Genomic DNA, 14,210 nt, shown 5'->3' with positions numbered 1-14,210 from the left:
ACTGTGCACAGTTTACAGAAGTCCTTTATAACGGCAATCTGTCTCATCCCACAAATGCATGTTCCTTACAAATGTGGCACAATTTAAAAGGGAAATAAATCAGACTTTCCAACGCTATGAGATTTATTGCCAAGGAACTTTGTTACAACATAACAATACTCTACCAAACATAAATTTCCTTACTTTTTGCGCTATATTTTTCTATATTGTATATTTCCGATTTTTCTTCTGGCCCCGTGAAGGCAGCAGAGCAGGCAGGTTGGAGGGGGGCTGTTGTCATTCACCACGGCTGTGTTTCGAGCTGCTGTCCAGCAGAAATGGCCGGGATTAAAGGTAAGCGAATTGAACTTTTAATATCCTTCTCTTAAGCAACCAAAAAAAAAAAAAAAAAATCGCGACACTATTGAAATATAATCGTGGTAATATGTGATGGATGCGCTTATCATCATCATTATCAGCAGCATCATCATCAGCTAGCTAAGGATGAAGAAGTGGAGCCGCACAGGGCCAACACTGTTAGCATTAGCTCCAAAAAGCTAAACCCCAATTAAATACACACTGGTGTTAATCTGGTAGTTCTGTAGACATGAATATGTGTGTTATGACGCTGTATTTAATGACACTCCCTTTTCTGTAGCTTCATAACACCATAGTAAACGGTTATATATATAATAATAATGCTAGCTGCAGCTTAACTTGACTTATTACACAGCAGCTAATTGAGATGCTGTGATGGTTGAAACTGAACTGCCCACTTTGATAACTGCCCTTAAAATAAGCCTTTTTAAATTAGATAGCACAGCCAGGCTTCGTTTGCTAATGTACACTGTTAATGTTAACACGTGAAATCAGCTGATTCATCACATGGTAGCTACAATAGTCAGGGGCCCCCCCCCCCCACACACACACACACACACACACACTGCTGCTGATGCTGCTGCCATGATCACATTGTTGAGGGGCTCTGGATACTTACACACACACACACACACACACATACACAGACACACACACACATACATTCACAAAGACAGACAGATGCACACAAACACACACACACACACACACCATACAGACAGACAGACAGACTCACACACACACTCTCACACACGCTGTCTCTCTCACACACACACCTACTCACACATACACACACACACACACACACACACACACTCTCACACAGACACACACACAGGTCCATGCTGATCCTCCCCTCTCTTCTGTCTCTCTTGCAGCTCTCATCAGCCTGTCTTTCGGAGGAGCCATCGGGCTCATGTTCCTCATGCTAGGATGTGCCCTCCCTGTGTATGAGTAAGTAAACCACCATCATCACCACAACATCCTCTGTGTGTGTGTGTGTGCATGCATGTGTGTGTGTGTGTGTATGTTTGTGTCTGCAAAGTGATCACACTTGGCGCTCTGGTGTACCTGAGGTGATCCCGTCACAGGTTTACAGCTCTAAATTCGGGTGTGAATGCATGACTGGATTAACTTATTTTGGGGCTTCTGGGGCAAAAAATGAGCTGCTGGGTTTTTTGATACTGACCTGCAAGCCAAAGTCAAGTCTATTTTATTTGTACAGCTCAATATCACAAGTCACAAATTATCCTCAGGGGGCGAATAAGGGGGAAAACTCCCTTAAAAAACCTTTTAACAGGGAAAAAAATGGAAGAAACCACAAGAAGAGCAACAGAGGAAGGATTTCAAGAAGGATAAATTACAGGAATACAATATGGAACAGGATGATACAATTATAATGGATTCATAATATTGCATGGCTCCACATTTATTTTGTGGCAATTTGTGCTGAGCTAATTTGCAATATGAACCATGGAAACACAATATCAGCTGAAATAACCAAGATCAAAACTAGATTTGGACACATGAACCCACTTAAATACAGGATTTTTTTCTTTTTAATGGAACTAACCTCAAGAAGAGCAACAGAGAAGGGATCCCTCTCCCAGAATGGGCAGACATGCACTAGATCCTGTGTGTACATAATAGGATAAATTACAGAAATACAACATGAAACAGGAAGTGGCATGGCCTCTTTGTGGTTCTTAGTGTCAAAGATAAGTAAATAATAGTAATAATAGCAAAATATGTGACAAAATGTGGTTAAAGTTGTTTCGATAATGCTGTTATTATTTGGACAGACATATCATTCATGGGATTCAACTTCCTGTTTTTCACAATTTTTAACCAAACCAGAAAAAAGCTCATATGGCTCATTTCACAAAGTTAGATTTTGAATAAAAACAAGGAAATGAAAGCAATATTTCTTTATTGAAGCACATATTAACACAGAGGAACGTCTTTTGGTGCCACCAGAAAGGAGCCAGACTGTTTTTGAATCTTACTGGATATTAAATTTCATTACTGCTCTCTTTTGTCCCTATCTGACCTCCAGTTGTTCCTCATCTCGCATGGCTCTACATTTATTTTATGGCAATTTGTGGCGTGCTAATTTAAAATACACATAATTACTTGCAATATGAACCATTTAAACTCAATATCAGCTGAAATAATGAAAATCAAAACTAGATTAGATAGTGAATAGGACCCACTTTCAGTCTTATATCTGCAATATTGTAATGTAATGCTGCATATTTCAACCATTAAACCAAGGACATGGTCTCTTAGGGTAATTACCTTTGCTTTTGTTGTGGTATAAAAGCATATGTGATATAGAGAGACTGAATCAACTTTCGTACTGTACATCCAGCACCACACACCGATTTGCAATATACACCATTTAAACACAATGTCAGCTGAAATCAAAACTAGATTTGGGACTCATGCACCCTCTTATATATAATACAGGAGTACCAGATCAGGTAGTGAAGCAAGACCCATCTTCAATCTCTTATCTGTAATGGTCTAATTTAGAGGAAGTATTTAATAGAAACAGCTCTAATGAGGTTTTTCGGTCCCCCTCCCCCCCATATGACAGACCTTGAGTTCAAACACGATATCCGGTTCTTGTACTCTAATCTCATTTTATTTCCAGATGTTATCTTGACACTAAAAAGATGAGCAGGAAGTTGCAGAGGCTGACTGATATTATTGGTTGATTTTTAGCTTTTTAGCTCATCACAAATGTGTAAATGTTGCCAGTAAGTGTCAAGAAAGCATTAAAAGATATGCTTGAGCTGATTTAGAAAGTAGTTTACTAAATATTTATTATAGTTAGTTTATCTTGAAAATTTTTAAAACATACTTAAATCTTCTTAAGTTGTTACATCTTCCATTTTTTTTATTATTGGTTAAAGCTGTTATTTAGACCAATTTAATGTCCAGTAGAATGTATAGTCTAAAATTCACAGTTATATTAGTTTTTTAAGTGTCAAAAAATGTTCATTATTACTATATAATTTTCAGATTTAAACTATATAAAAATCTAATAGGGTCAGCATGTTGTTATAGGTGAGCTAGTGAGTCTTTTTGTAAAAGGTCAATGATGTTTTTTTGTGTCAATGTGCACCTAAATGTATGACTAACTAAATGCAATCCATTTGGAGAGAATATATTAGAGGATTTTGGCAAAAATGTCTAAGTGGTGTAACCATAAAAACTTTGTACCAAATAATTCAACTTGCTTAAAAAAACTAAATTCTTAATAAAACACCATATCAACTAGTTTGACATGATCTTACATTATAACTTTTTATATTAAATAAAGCTAATGGAATACTATTGTTCTAAATATTACATTTAATCTGGAGAATCATGTCAATCACTTAAATACACTGTAGGTGGATAAAATGTTTAATATTTATTCTTCTTTTGTGGTTACACCATTTGACATTTTCAGGAGCATTCAGTCTTACTTTTGGTTAAAAAATGGTGCAAATGTAATTTCAAATTATATAAAACCAACAAAAATACAAAATGCACATTTTAACAAACCTGATGCTGCTTTTATGACAATGTTTTAAGATATATTTGAATTGCTCATCTTGCCGACCCTTATTTGTCACTGACCCAAAAATGTAGCTCCAGCCTCATAAAAACACACCTGGAAGGTAGAGTACTAATGATTCCTTCGTCCTTGAATTCCCTCGACTGCGTCCTTTCATCCTCCCAGCATGAGAGTATATATCCCTTACATCTCTCTCTGTCTCTCTCTCTCCCTGTCTCTCTCTCTCTCTCTCTCTCCCTCTCTCTCTCTCTCTCTCTCTCTCTCTCTCTCTCTCTCTCTCCCTCTCTCTCTCTGCAGCAAATACTGGCCTTTGTTCCTCCTCTTCTTCTACATCCTCTCTCCCATCCCTTACTGCATCTCACGGAGGGTGGTCGACGACACAGACTCGGCCAGTAATGCCTGCAAAGAGCTGGCCATCTTCCTGACGACGGGCATCGTCATCTCAGCCTTCGGCCTTCCCATCGTCTTCGCAAGAGCCGAAGTAGTAAGTCACAGTATCTTCTTACTGCGGGGCGAGAGTGATGCTTCAAGTGTGAAAACATAATGAAACAAGACAGGTGTATCATACATTTACTGCAGATCTCACTACATTCACCTCCATTGCTGTTAGAAGGCTTAAATACATGCATTCACATTCCTCCCATTAAAACCAGCACACACACTGAGACGTCGCCTTTTTTAATCTGTCACGTTTCATCTCGACACATCTAAAAATAAGTGTTACACTTTCTGTTTGTGCTGGTCGATCACACCCATTTCTAACCCATGTCTCTCTTCTTCTTGTGTCCCACCCAAACATCCTGCATTTACCATAATCTAAATTATTGTCTTTTTTTAAATAAGCTTTCTTTATTTACAACAAGGAGGGACACAAAAGAAGAAATCAATACAACAAAGTCCTTTCAAAATAAAATGTACTTATTTTAAGATATTGAAAGTCTTTATTTTTCAACAATAAATGAATTAAAACTGTTTTTTGAGTCAGAACATTTAGATTTGTTCATGTGAAATTGACCAAAACTCATATTCACCCCAAAATACACAAAATACAACAGAACATCAAATACATTATTTTGTACATTGAAACTACATTGAAATTTTTCCATTTTCCATATCTTTCCAAAATAAATGTGAATGGGGAAAGAGTAAAAACAAATGAAATCTTAATTACAAAAAACACAATTCATAGTTCACAATTAGTTTAAATCTTTTTAATACGTCTTTAGTCGTATAAATTCGATGTAGAAGACCATTTCTTTCATTTTATTAGTAATACAGTGAATCTAAAGTAGTATAGTAATATATAGTAATATATAAGAGCATTTGACAAACAGCCAGGTGTAATTAAAGCTGCACTAATCAACATTTTTATATCCAAAGTGGAAAACAGATGACTCACTTTGTGTACTGTGAAAGGTTTTGAGTACAGTGATGGACCTACTGATGATTTTCACCCACGTCTGCTCCTCTCCTCCAGCTCTGTGGACAGTTTTAGGATCTTCGGTTCATTGATTTGTTCTTTAACAACTTAACTGTAAAAGCTCTCTTATCAACCTCGTGTCCTCTTCTGATAAACCCGCTACTCTCAGTACCTTCCCAGCATCAAACGGGCAGAAAGAGATAGTCGACTGGCTGGAGATCAGAGTGGAGCATATATTACCTTTATACTCAGATATCTGCTGGATGTGTAATTAAGTTATTATTTGCTTAATATACTCAAAATATCAACATTTAAACATGATGATGTGTCAATATTGCCAAAATAGTTTAAAGTGGATGTATGATGCATGATTTCCAGGTCTGTAATTTTAATCTAGGCCTCTAGTGGAATATCTTTACATTATTTACAGCCCAGAAAACACTTTATTTATTTTATAATGAGCCTTTATGAAGCCTCAGTTCAGCTCCTGTCTCCTCCCCTCCGGATGAGCCCACTCTGCTCTGATTGGTTGGCTTCAGAAAACAGAAACGTCTCGAATACATCCGTATATGTTTGAGCCAAAATCTGATCCAAAATCTGAGAGTGGACAATACGAAAACCCTCCATTAAATTACAGACGGCTCTTTATAGACCAGCATTGATCAGCTGACATCATCTCGTAGGGAAAGTAAAAAAACAACAGACTTAAACCTCAGGCTTTCTTCTTACATACTGTAGAGCATTTTTATATACATTCACCTCAAGTTTTGTAACATGGACATCTGACATTATAACAGTATCAAATTGACAGAAAAACACAAAAAGCTTCATATGCCCCCCTTTAAAGGAACTTAATTGAGGATTTTGGTGCCAGACGCTTCACACTGCCTCTCCAACAGGTGTAACTCTTGCTAATCTGAGGTGTCTGTTTGGTTTATGAACATGAACATCCTTTTAATTAGGACTATTTTAAATCATGACTTGTATCCAGGCCCATTCATTTAGGTAGATTTAGACATTATTTTATGGGAATCAATATTTCATTTTGTTATGTATGGAAGTGCATCATGAAAAAAATGGAAATGAAGGAAATCTCTGAATCTTGAAAATGGAGTAATCAGGTCAGTTGTTGTTTTTCTACCCTTAAGAGGAGCAGACAGATGCACTAAATGCAGCATTTGTTCCTCATTTGTCTGACAGCTGCTGTTTGACTCTTTTCCTGCAGCGTGTCCTCAGTACACAAACTGTGGAAAACTGTTGACTCCTGCTAGATATTGTCCTAAATATTGCTACAGTGCAGCATTTGTTAAGCTGAATTATTGATGCGCTTGGTTCACAGATCGCCTGGGGGGCGTGCGCGCTCGTGCTAACGGGTAACGTAGTCATCTTCGGGACCATCCTGGGCTTCTTCCTCGTCTTCGGATCCAACGACGACTTCAGTTGGCAGCAGTGGTAAACGCAACAGAGGGGAGTGGAGACCTTAGTCTGAACTGTTTTTATTAGCGTTACAATTATTATTATTATTATTATTATTATTGGTATTACTGTTTGGTTCTTGTTGTTGTTATTTATATGATGACCGCCCATCCATAGACTCACACCAAACCAGTGCAATACTTTTTATTTCTTTTTGTCTTTTTTTTTTTTTTACCACCTGCATTATACTGAACTGACACACGATGGAAGGAACATGCTGACTTTCAGTTGGATTCTTCCTCATTTTAACTGTTACTCTCTCGACTTTTACGTTGTGAGTTTTCTCCCATCTGTGTGCCCACTGTCAGGATGAAATTGCTCGTTTGTTATCTGTAAAAAAAATCCAATTGAATGTCTAAGAAGATTTAATCTGAACCAAAAAGGACGATGTCAGGGTTTGTCTGACGTTCCTTTTTTTCCTCCCATTTACTCTGAAAAGAGAGAAAATTATCTTTTTTTTTCCTTCTATGTAAGATCACAGATGGGTGTCCCATTTCCGGCCTAAGTGCTGCTGAGTCAAGTGTAAATCAGCAGGAAACTGATAGAAAAATCTGCACAGTATGAGCTCAGATTTCACCGTTCACCATGAGAAACAGCTGTTTTGGATTTGTCACAAAGACAGAAATGGTGTAATTTTTTTGTCACAGAAGACAGAAAAGTTGAAAATTCAGCTGATAATTGCAGATTTTTATCCGCTTTCTGCTTGTTTAGTGTTACAATGCTGTGAACCAGTCTAAATTATCAGTGTGTGTATGTATGAAAGAGTCCGGCTGTTACTGCCACCACACCCCTGTTACATAGGATTTAAATCATCTTTTTTTCGTCTTTTCCATTTCTCATCATCACAAAAAACAAGTAGACGTTTTTTCAGGAACGGCATGCGAGCGTTTTGTTTCCTCGTCTGAATCCTGCAGGAGAGGTTTCACTCAGACATCCTGACCGTCACCGCAAGAGATCAAATTAAACTGACTCTGTGATTTCTCAGGTGACAGCCGGATGCAGGCTGCTTATTCACCATGTTCTTCTCCTCCTCTTCTCCTTCTTTCTGTCTGTGTGTGCATATGATAGCTCTTACCTCACTGTAAGCGTGTTGTTAGCCTCGCCTTGTCAGGGTCAAGAAAGCATGAAAAGCCTGCAGTAGACGCCAGCTAGCGTAGGATTAGCCTTTGAGGACAAGCAGCCTTGTTGGAAATACGGCCAAGCTAAGACCTGGGCTACTTATATATAACCAAGGCCTGCTCAGACACTAACAGCACTTAAGCTTTTAAATGTGACCCCTTCCAAGTTAAAGAATCCAGCGATTACTTTCAGTATTAGTGTTACATTTTCTCTCTCTCTCTCTCTCTAGAAGCACAGTCGGTCGGGCATTTCTTCACACCAGCATTTCCAGGATTTAAAAAAAAAAAAAAAATAGAGTTTATATCTGGACTACGTGAAGGAAATCATAGGTTGGTTTTGTTGTAGCAGCTCTGGGATGGGCGGGGCCTGCAGTCAAATCAGGTGTAGCTCTCCTCAGTCCTGCTGCTGTCGTGTTAAACTGCATTAGCCGTAGCTAAACAAGGAATTAAGCATCTGCTGCCCGGTCGCTGCACTGGTGTGTTGAGTGGAGGATGTGAGCGTTTGGTGATTTTTTATTTTTTTTGTGGAAGGTTCAGTTTGAACATGTGCTCTCTGGAAGATGAAAATTGTGATTTTTTTCTATTGTGATTTTTTTTTTTTTTTTTTGCCCCAATCATTTCATGAATAACGTATCGTAAGCCAACCCAGAATTCACGTCCAACAATGGGTTTCCACACAGTAAATATTCCAATGCTTTAAAACAGTGATGTCCAAGGAGTCCTTAAATACATCTGAAGGGTCAGCAGGTGATTTTAATCTGATATATGTCACAGAAAATGAAATAATGAATACTTTCACACTGTCAGACCTCTTAAAAACTCCACAAATAAGAAAAATCTGAGAAGGAAACATCACTCTTTGGTTAGCTCAAGCACATTATGGCCAAAACCTGCGATGAGTGGTGTTAAGTAGGTTCATTTTCAGAGGTCACACAAAGAAGAAAGAACTAAAACACTCATAATAGTCAAAAGTCAATATTTTTGTCCCTTAACATAAGCTTCGAACACTCCAAGAGGACGAATCCTATTGACTATAGTGATCTCTTCACTCTTCTACCATCGATTAATCTGTGCGTAGTTGATCTGTAAGATGTCACCAAAAGCCTGAAATGACTTCCTGACTAACAATCCACAACCCAAAGATATCATTTTACTGCCACAAAGGACAAAAAGAAACCAGAAAATATTCACATTTGAGAAGCTGGAATATATATGAAATTTGATTTAAAAAAAGGCTCCAAATGAAAAATAGATGGCGTTTAATTTAATAGCTAAAACTAATCATTGCAGCTCTTGATTACATCTATTATGATTGATTTGAACTTTTCCTTTAGCCTCAACGTATTTAATGACATCTGGGTTGTCGCTCTACACATCGTCTCATTTATCTGTGAACTGACTCTTCCAGAGATCACAGCCTCAGTGAAAAGCATTGATTGTATTAAAAGCACCATGACGATGGCAGCTTTTTTAGTCTCAGTTAAAAAAAAGAAAAAACAACAAACATATTTAATAAGCAAGCTACTGTTCAAAACTACTGACATAATGTTTTGCATATTCTTCTTCTTCTTCTTCTTCTTATTATTGTGTAACACCACTTTGAATCTATCTGAACATGCTATTAACAGTAGATATAGCCACTGGTGGTGATCTGTAAGCCTGTCTATTGTATGACAAGCAGGGTAACTATGGTAACTCCATATTGTGTGAACGTCTGTATGAATTTGAAGCTAAACTCGTGAAATGTTTTCTGACTTTCTGTTTTCGTAGTATGATCTTATCACCTTGAACCCCTCCCTTCACCCCCCCCCCCCACCCCCCTCCTCACCAAGCTTCCTCCCCAATGTGACAGAATCTGGTGTGTAGCTGTGAGATGGGTTTTCCTCTGCGTTTCTGTTTTAAGAGAGATGTTACGTTTTTGGGTTTTGTTTTTTTTTGTCTTTTTTTCTTTCTTTCTTTCTCACAGATCTGAGAGGATGTTGTATTTATTTATTTTATAGGATGCTTCATGTCAAATGTACAACGCCATTTTCTATCTACAACTTTTATGTGTTCAAGAGGCAGAAGTCAGCATGGTGGGTTTTTTTTTTCTTTCTTTCTTTTTTTTTGTTTTTTTTTAAATAAATGCCATTTTTGAACATCCTCTCCTTTGAATGACTATACCGATGCCTCCGGTTTACGAAACTATCACAGGAAGTTAGTTCATCTGATGTTTTTGGTCTTGTTGGTGAGTGGCGTGGGAAATCGCAATATCTCACCATGTCGAGTGTGAAGAGTTTTATACATAAACTTACTGAAGGTTAGTTACAGTGGATATTTATTTTAGATTCATATTATTTTACATACCTCTCTGACTCTTCACCTTTTACACTCTTGATTGAGATTTAGATGTAATTTAAAGTATATTAAATGTACTTTTGTGGCCATAAAGAGATCTGTCAATTACATTGTTATTTAAGTATTCATCTATTTGCTACAAATCTCCAAATTTAACTCTTTTTTTTTGCTTTTACTACCTCTGAGATATCTGTTCTGTATGTTTTGACTTAGTCATTATGGATTTATTGTGAATGAATGGCCACAAATGTGCATTTAATCTATTTTGAATTGAACTTTTAGCATTATTAAGTGTGCAAAAGGTGAAGAGGTCTGAATACTTGAAACAGAACTCAGAAACCATCCCTAAATATAACAACACAGGAGGAATAAAAAGGACAATCAGCACCTCGTTATTTTAAACCAGATAATTCAGAAAACCTACTTCATGGGTTTTTAAAGAGCACATAATGATCATATTGAATTATCACCTCTTTAAAAAAAACATTTACATTTTCCCCACATTTACCTGAAATGAACTGAAAAAGGAAAAGGTTTTAGTTTATTGGGCCCGGGTTTGTTGGAGGATTGATTGTTAGGGGGGGTTCAGTACTACCTTTACAAACCACAAGTTAAAAAGATGAAAATAACTGGACTGGAAATCACCTTTACATTAAAAACGAATACATATGAGCACAATTACACAAATAACTTAGTTTAAAAATGAATAGAAAGGCTAATACTTATCTTGGTTTGTCTCCCTCTGCTGGCAGGAAATATGATTGCAAACACATCAGCAGCAGCAGTGTGCAAAGTGCCATGAACTGTTAATGGCTGAGTTTGACATTTTCCATCAGGAGTGAAAAGTGAGTGATCAGCTTTACTTTTATAGAAACCTGCAGTAACCCTTGCAGGAGTGGGAATATTTTAAAGGTAACTCAGGGCTCGGACTCATACTGATCTTTAAGTGTCTGGAGCTTTTCAAATCTGACCTATTATCTGGGGAAACACTGTGACATGTAAATGTAAGCACTGTATCATGAGAAATGAACAAAAGTAGGATTAAGTTATGAAGTTGCCATCAACTGGAAGGGCACCAGAGAGAAAGGAGATTTATCTAGTCATTAACGTCAGATGCCATCTCCACATTTAAAGGTTTGACACATTGACATCTGCAGCATCTGTGCATTAAAAGATCTGCTACTCACAATGCACTAAGAACCTAAGAAGAGAAAGCAGGCTGACACTCGCTGTCACATCATTAATTATATGACCGCGAGCAGATGATGATACATGCAGAGCGGTTGGTTTGCACCCATTTTGGTGATTGATAGGGTGAGCCACACCTCTACAGGGATACTGCTGATGAAAAGCCGCAGTATTTTGTTAGTCTTGAGGTTTAGATGTCTACCTAAACCCTTCAACTTTCAACCTTCAAATTTATTTATACAGCACGGTTGATCCATAGTGCTTTACACTAAAGAAAATCCTGGGTCAAGGTTGAGCAAATGAGGTGAGACTACACAGAAAAAGGTTTATTGTACATAATTAAAGGAGAATTAAACTAAAGACTTAATAACAAAAATCAGGGGAGAGATTGCAGGTAGTCAGTCCAGGTGAGCTAAATCTCCTTGATGACCCGACCCCCCTAACCAGGATCCTGCAGGGAGAGGCCGAGGAGTCCTGCACCTAGAACATTGTCACAATATAATAAAAAAATCCCCTCAGGTGTAACAGTAGAGGTCCAGAAACTGCCCTGTTTTCTTCAAACGGTCTCAAACTTCATATTGTGCATATAAAAAGCTGATACACAATACTTACACACATTACAATATCTTATTACCTGCCATTGGTATTTGCCTCTATTAAAATGTCTCATGCAATCACATAGTATAAAAGTATTAACCCGAGGGTGCTGTTATAAAGATACCAGCGTGCTAGACACAACATGCCTGACCTTCATATTAGAGCTCTCTCTTGCAGCACTTATTGCTTTGAGGGGAAACTTTATTTGCATATAACATGAGATGCAACCTCAAATTTGTGCACGAAACAAGTAGTTATTATCCTTTTTATATCAAGCCTGAACACACACTTACACACACACACACCCGCAGCATGCCTCGCCTCGGTGTTATGGAAACAGCAGCTCAGATTAATGCTTAAACTTGCCCTCTGTAAAGGTGCGCTCCAGATACAAGTCTTCCTCAACACAGACTGGCTTAAAAAGGGGGAGGGGAGTTAAACATTGCAGTAGCAGCCGTGCACGCTGTGTGTCCTCTTTGACCACACGGGAGACACACCTGTCCTGCTCTAAGGATCATGGGAAAGTGGAGGAAGTTTTAGACTGAGAGAGAAAGAGAGAGAGCAGCACAGCACAAACTATTCAAACACAGATGAGCATGAGGAGGTTTTTCCAAGTGCACCGGGAAGAAGACTACAGTCAGATCCAGTATCTGACCGCCAAATGCAACCGTCTGGCACATGACAAAGGTAAACCATGTTGGTCGAGACTTTAATCTTTATGACTGAAGTTACACATTTACATTTTAGAGCTGGTGTTAACTGATATTATTCCCTCTGTATTTGTCATGCTGATGTGCTAAAAGCATTGTAACATATTTAGATATTTATTACACTTGAGTAAGTAATTTGTAAAGTTGAATTAGGAAACACCCAAGACTCAGTAACACTGTTATAATAACTAATGATAATCCAAAGTGACAAGTTATAGACAGGATATACTTAGTGTCAGGGTAATGAAATGTAATGTAATGTAATGACTCACCCATTTAACCCACACATTGTATCGAGGTAACTGAAACTCAATTCTTCACGCTATTGCCATGGTTTGTGTTTATGTATTAAGTTAATGTTTAGTTTTGTGTCATAAAATGAATCCCTTGCAGAGAATACAATAACTGACTGTTCACACTTCCTCAAAATACTAAAAAACGTGTTGACAATCCTTGTGAATATTATCAGATTTTTTGCATGCAGTAGATTGTAAAACTTCATGTTTCAAAGGTCATGACTTGAGAGTGAAACTGTGCCTTAACAACTGGAAAAGTGTGTGTTCTTGGCTGTATTAATGCTTAATGAGGGAATAACTAACAAAATTACAATGTGAAGTGCACTAAGTGAGTCTGATTTGATTCAAACTGCAAATTTATAGTATGAAATTATAAGAAAAGTGCAATAAGAAGTGGACTCTGATGATTTTGTCATTGCACTTCTTTCTATTCTAACGGACTTCTGCATGCTTTGTCCTGTGAAGAGATGCAGCAGCAAGGACAGGCAAGCTGGCTATTTTACCATATATAAAATATTTGATCATTATTTGTCTATATTACAGTGTCTAGAGCAAAGACCACCCACAATTATTTCCTTTATTGACTCTTCAAAAATCAGTTAGTATTTTACATTGAGTTACAATGAGTCTAGCACTTGATTTGTTTCCCGTTGTCACATAAATCGTCAGTGAGATTTCCTGAGGGTTGATCTGAGTGTGATATGGAATAAGAGGAATTCTGCTTCTTAACAGTTTCATCTTTGACTTTTAAGAAATGCTTGATTTGGTTTGTGAAATCAAACAGGTAACAGAAAAATGGAAGAAGCCCTGTGCCATTTTGCAACTCTTGTATTTTACTGCTTTAGGTATTTACTATCAATTCTTCCATGCACAGCCAGTAGTGATATAGTCTCCTATACCTCTAAAACATGTTTGAACACATTGAAGTATCTCTGTATGGAAAGACGTGGATGTGCATAGCTTAAGAATGACTTCAAATGTTCCAGTATCAATTACTTTGCAGGTGAGCCTATAGTGGAGCCTATAGCAATTTCAAGTAATGACCTGACAGTGATAAAAATAAGCTGAAGTAGCTGAAGGTGAATGAATTTTATGGCAATATGTCACTAAAACACACAACTTAAATGCCAGAAAGGTCAACTC

General features: G+C 37.6%; 1 protein-coding gene across 1 annotated transcript; it reads left to right on the top strand.

Annotated features, from left to right (window-relative positions):
• Positions 1-267: 267 nt before the first annotated feature.
• Positions 268-7,656, top strand: leprotl1 (leptin receptor overlapping transcript like 1). The gene is made up of 4 exons (XM_053323895.1): positions 268-333; positions 1,236-1,311; positions 4,223-4,409; positions 6,685-7,656. Exons 1-4 carry the CDS (start codon positions 318-320, stop codon positions 6,799-6,801), a joined length of 396 nt encoding a protein of 131 aa, XP_053179870.1. The 5' UTR covers positions 268-317; the 3' UTR covers positions 6,802-7,656.
• Positions 7,657-14,210: the final 6,554 nt, after the last annotated feature.

The sequence above is a fragment of the Scomber japonicus genome, chromosome 8 (assembly GCF_027409825.1).
Source record: "Scomber japonicus isolate fScoJap1 chromosome 8, fScoJap1.pri, whole genome shotgun sequence".
NCBI lineage: Eukaryota > Metazoa > Chordata > Actinopteri > Scombriformes > Scombridae > Scomber > Scomber japonicus.
The sequence above is the reverse complement of the archived record's forward strand: the minus strand, read 5'-3'. Positions and strand labels throughout refer to the sequence as shown.

Coding starts and splice junctions, on each gene's coding strand:
- leprotl1 (XM_053323895.1), top strand. Junction 1,312..4,222: donor TGTGCCCTCCCTGTGTATGA/GTAAGTAAACCA, acceptor CTCTCTCTGCAG/CAAATACTGGCCTTTGTTCC. Junction 4,410..6,684: donor TCTTCGCAAGAGCCGAAGTA/GTAAGTCACAGT, acceptor CTTGGTTCACAG/ATCGCCTGGGGGGCGTGCGC.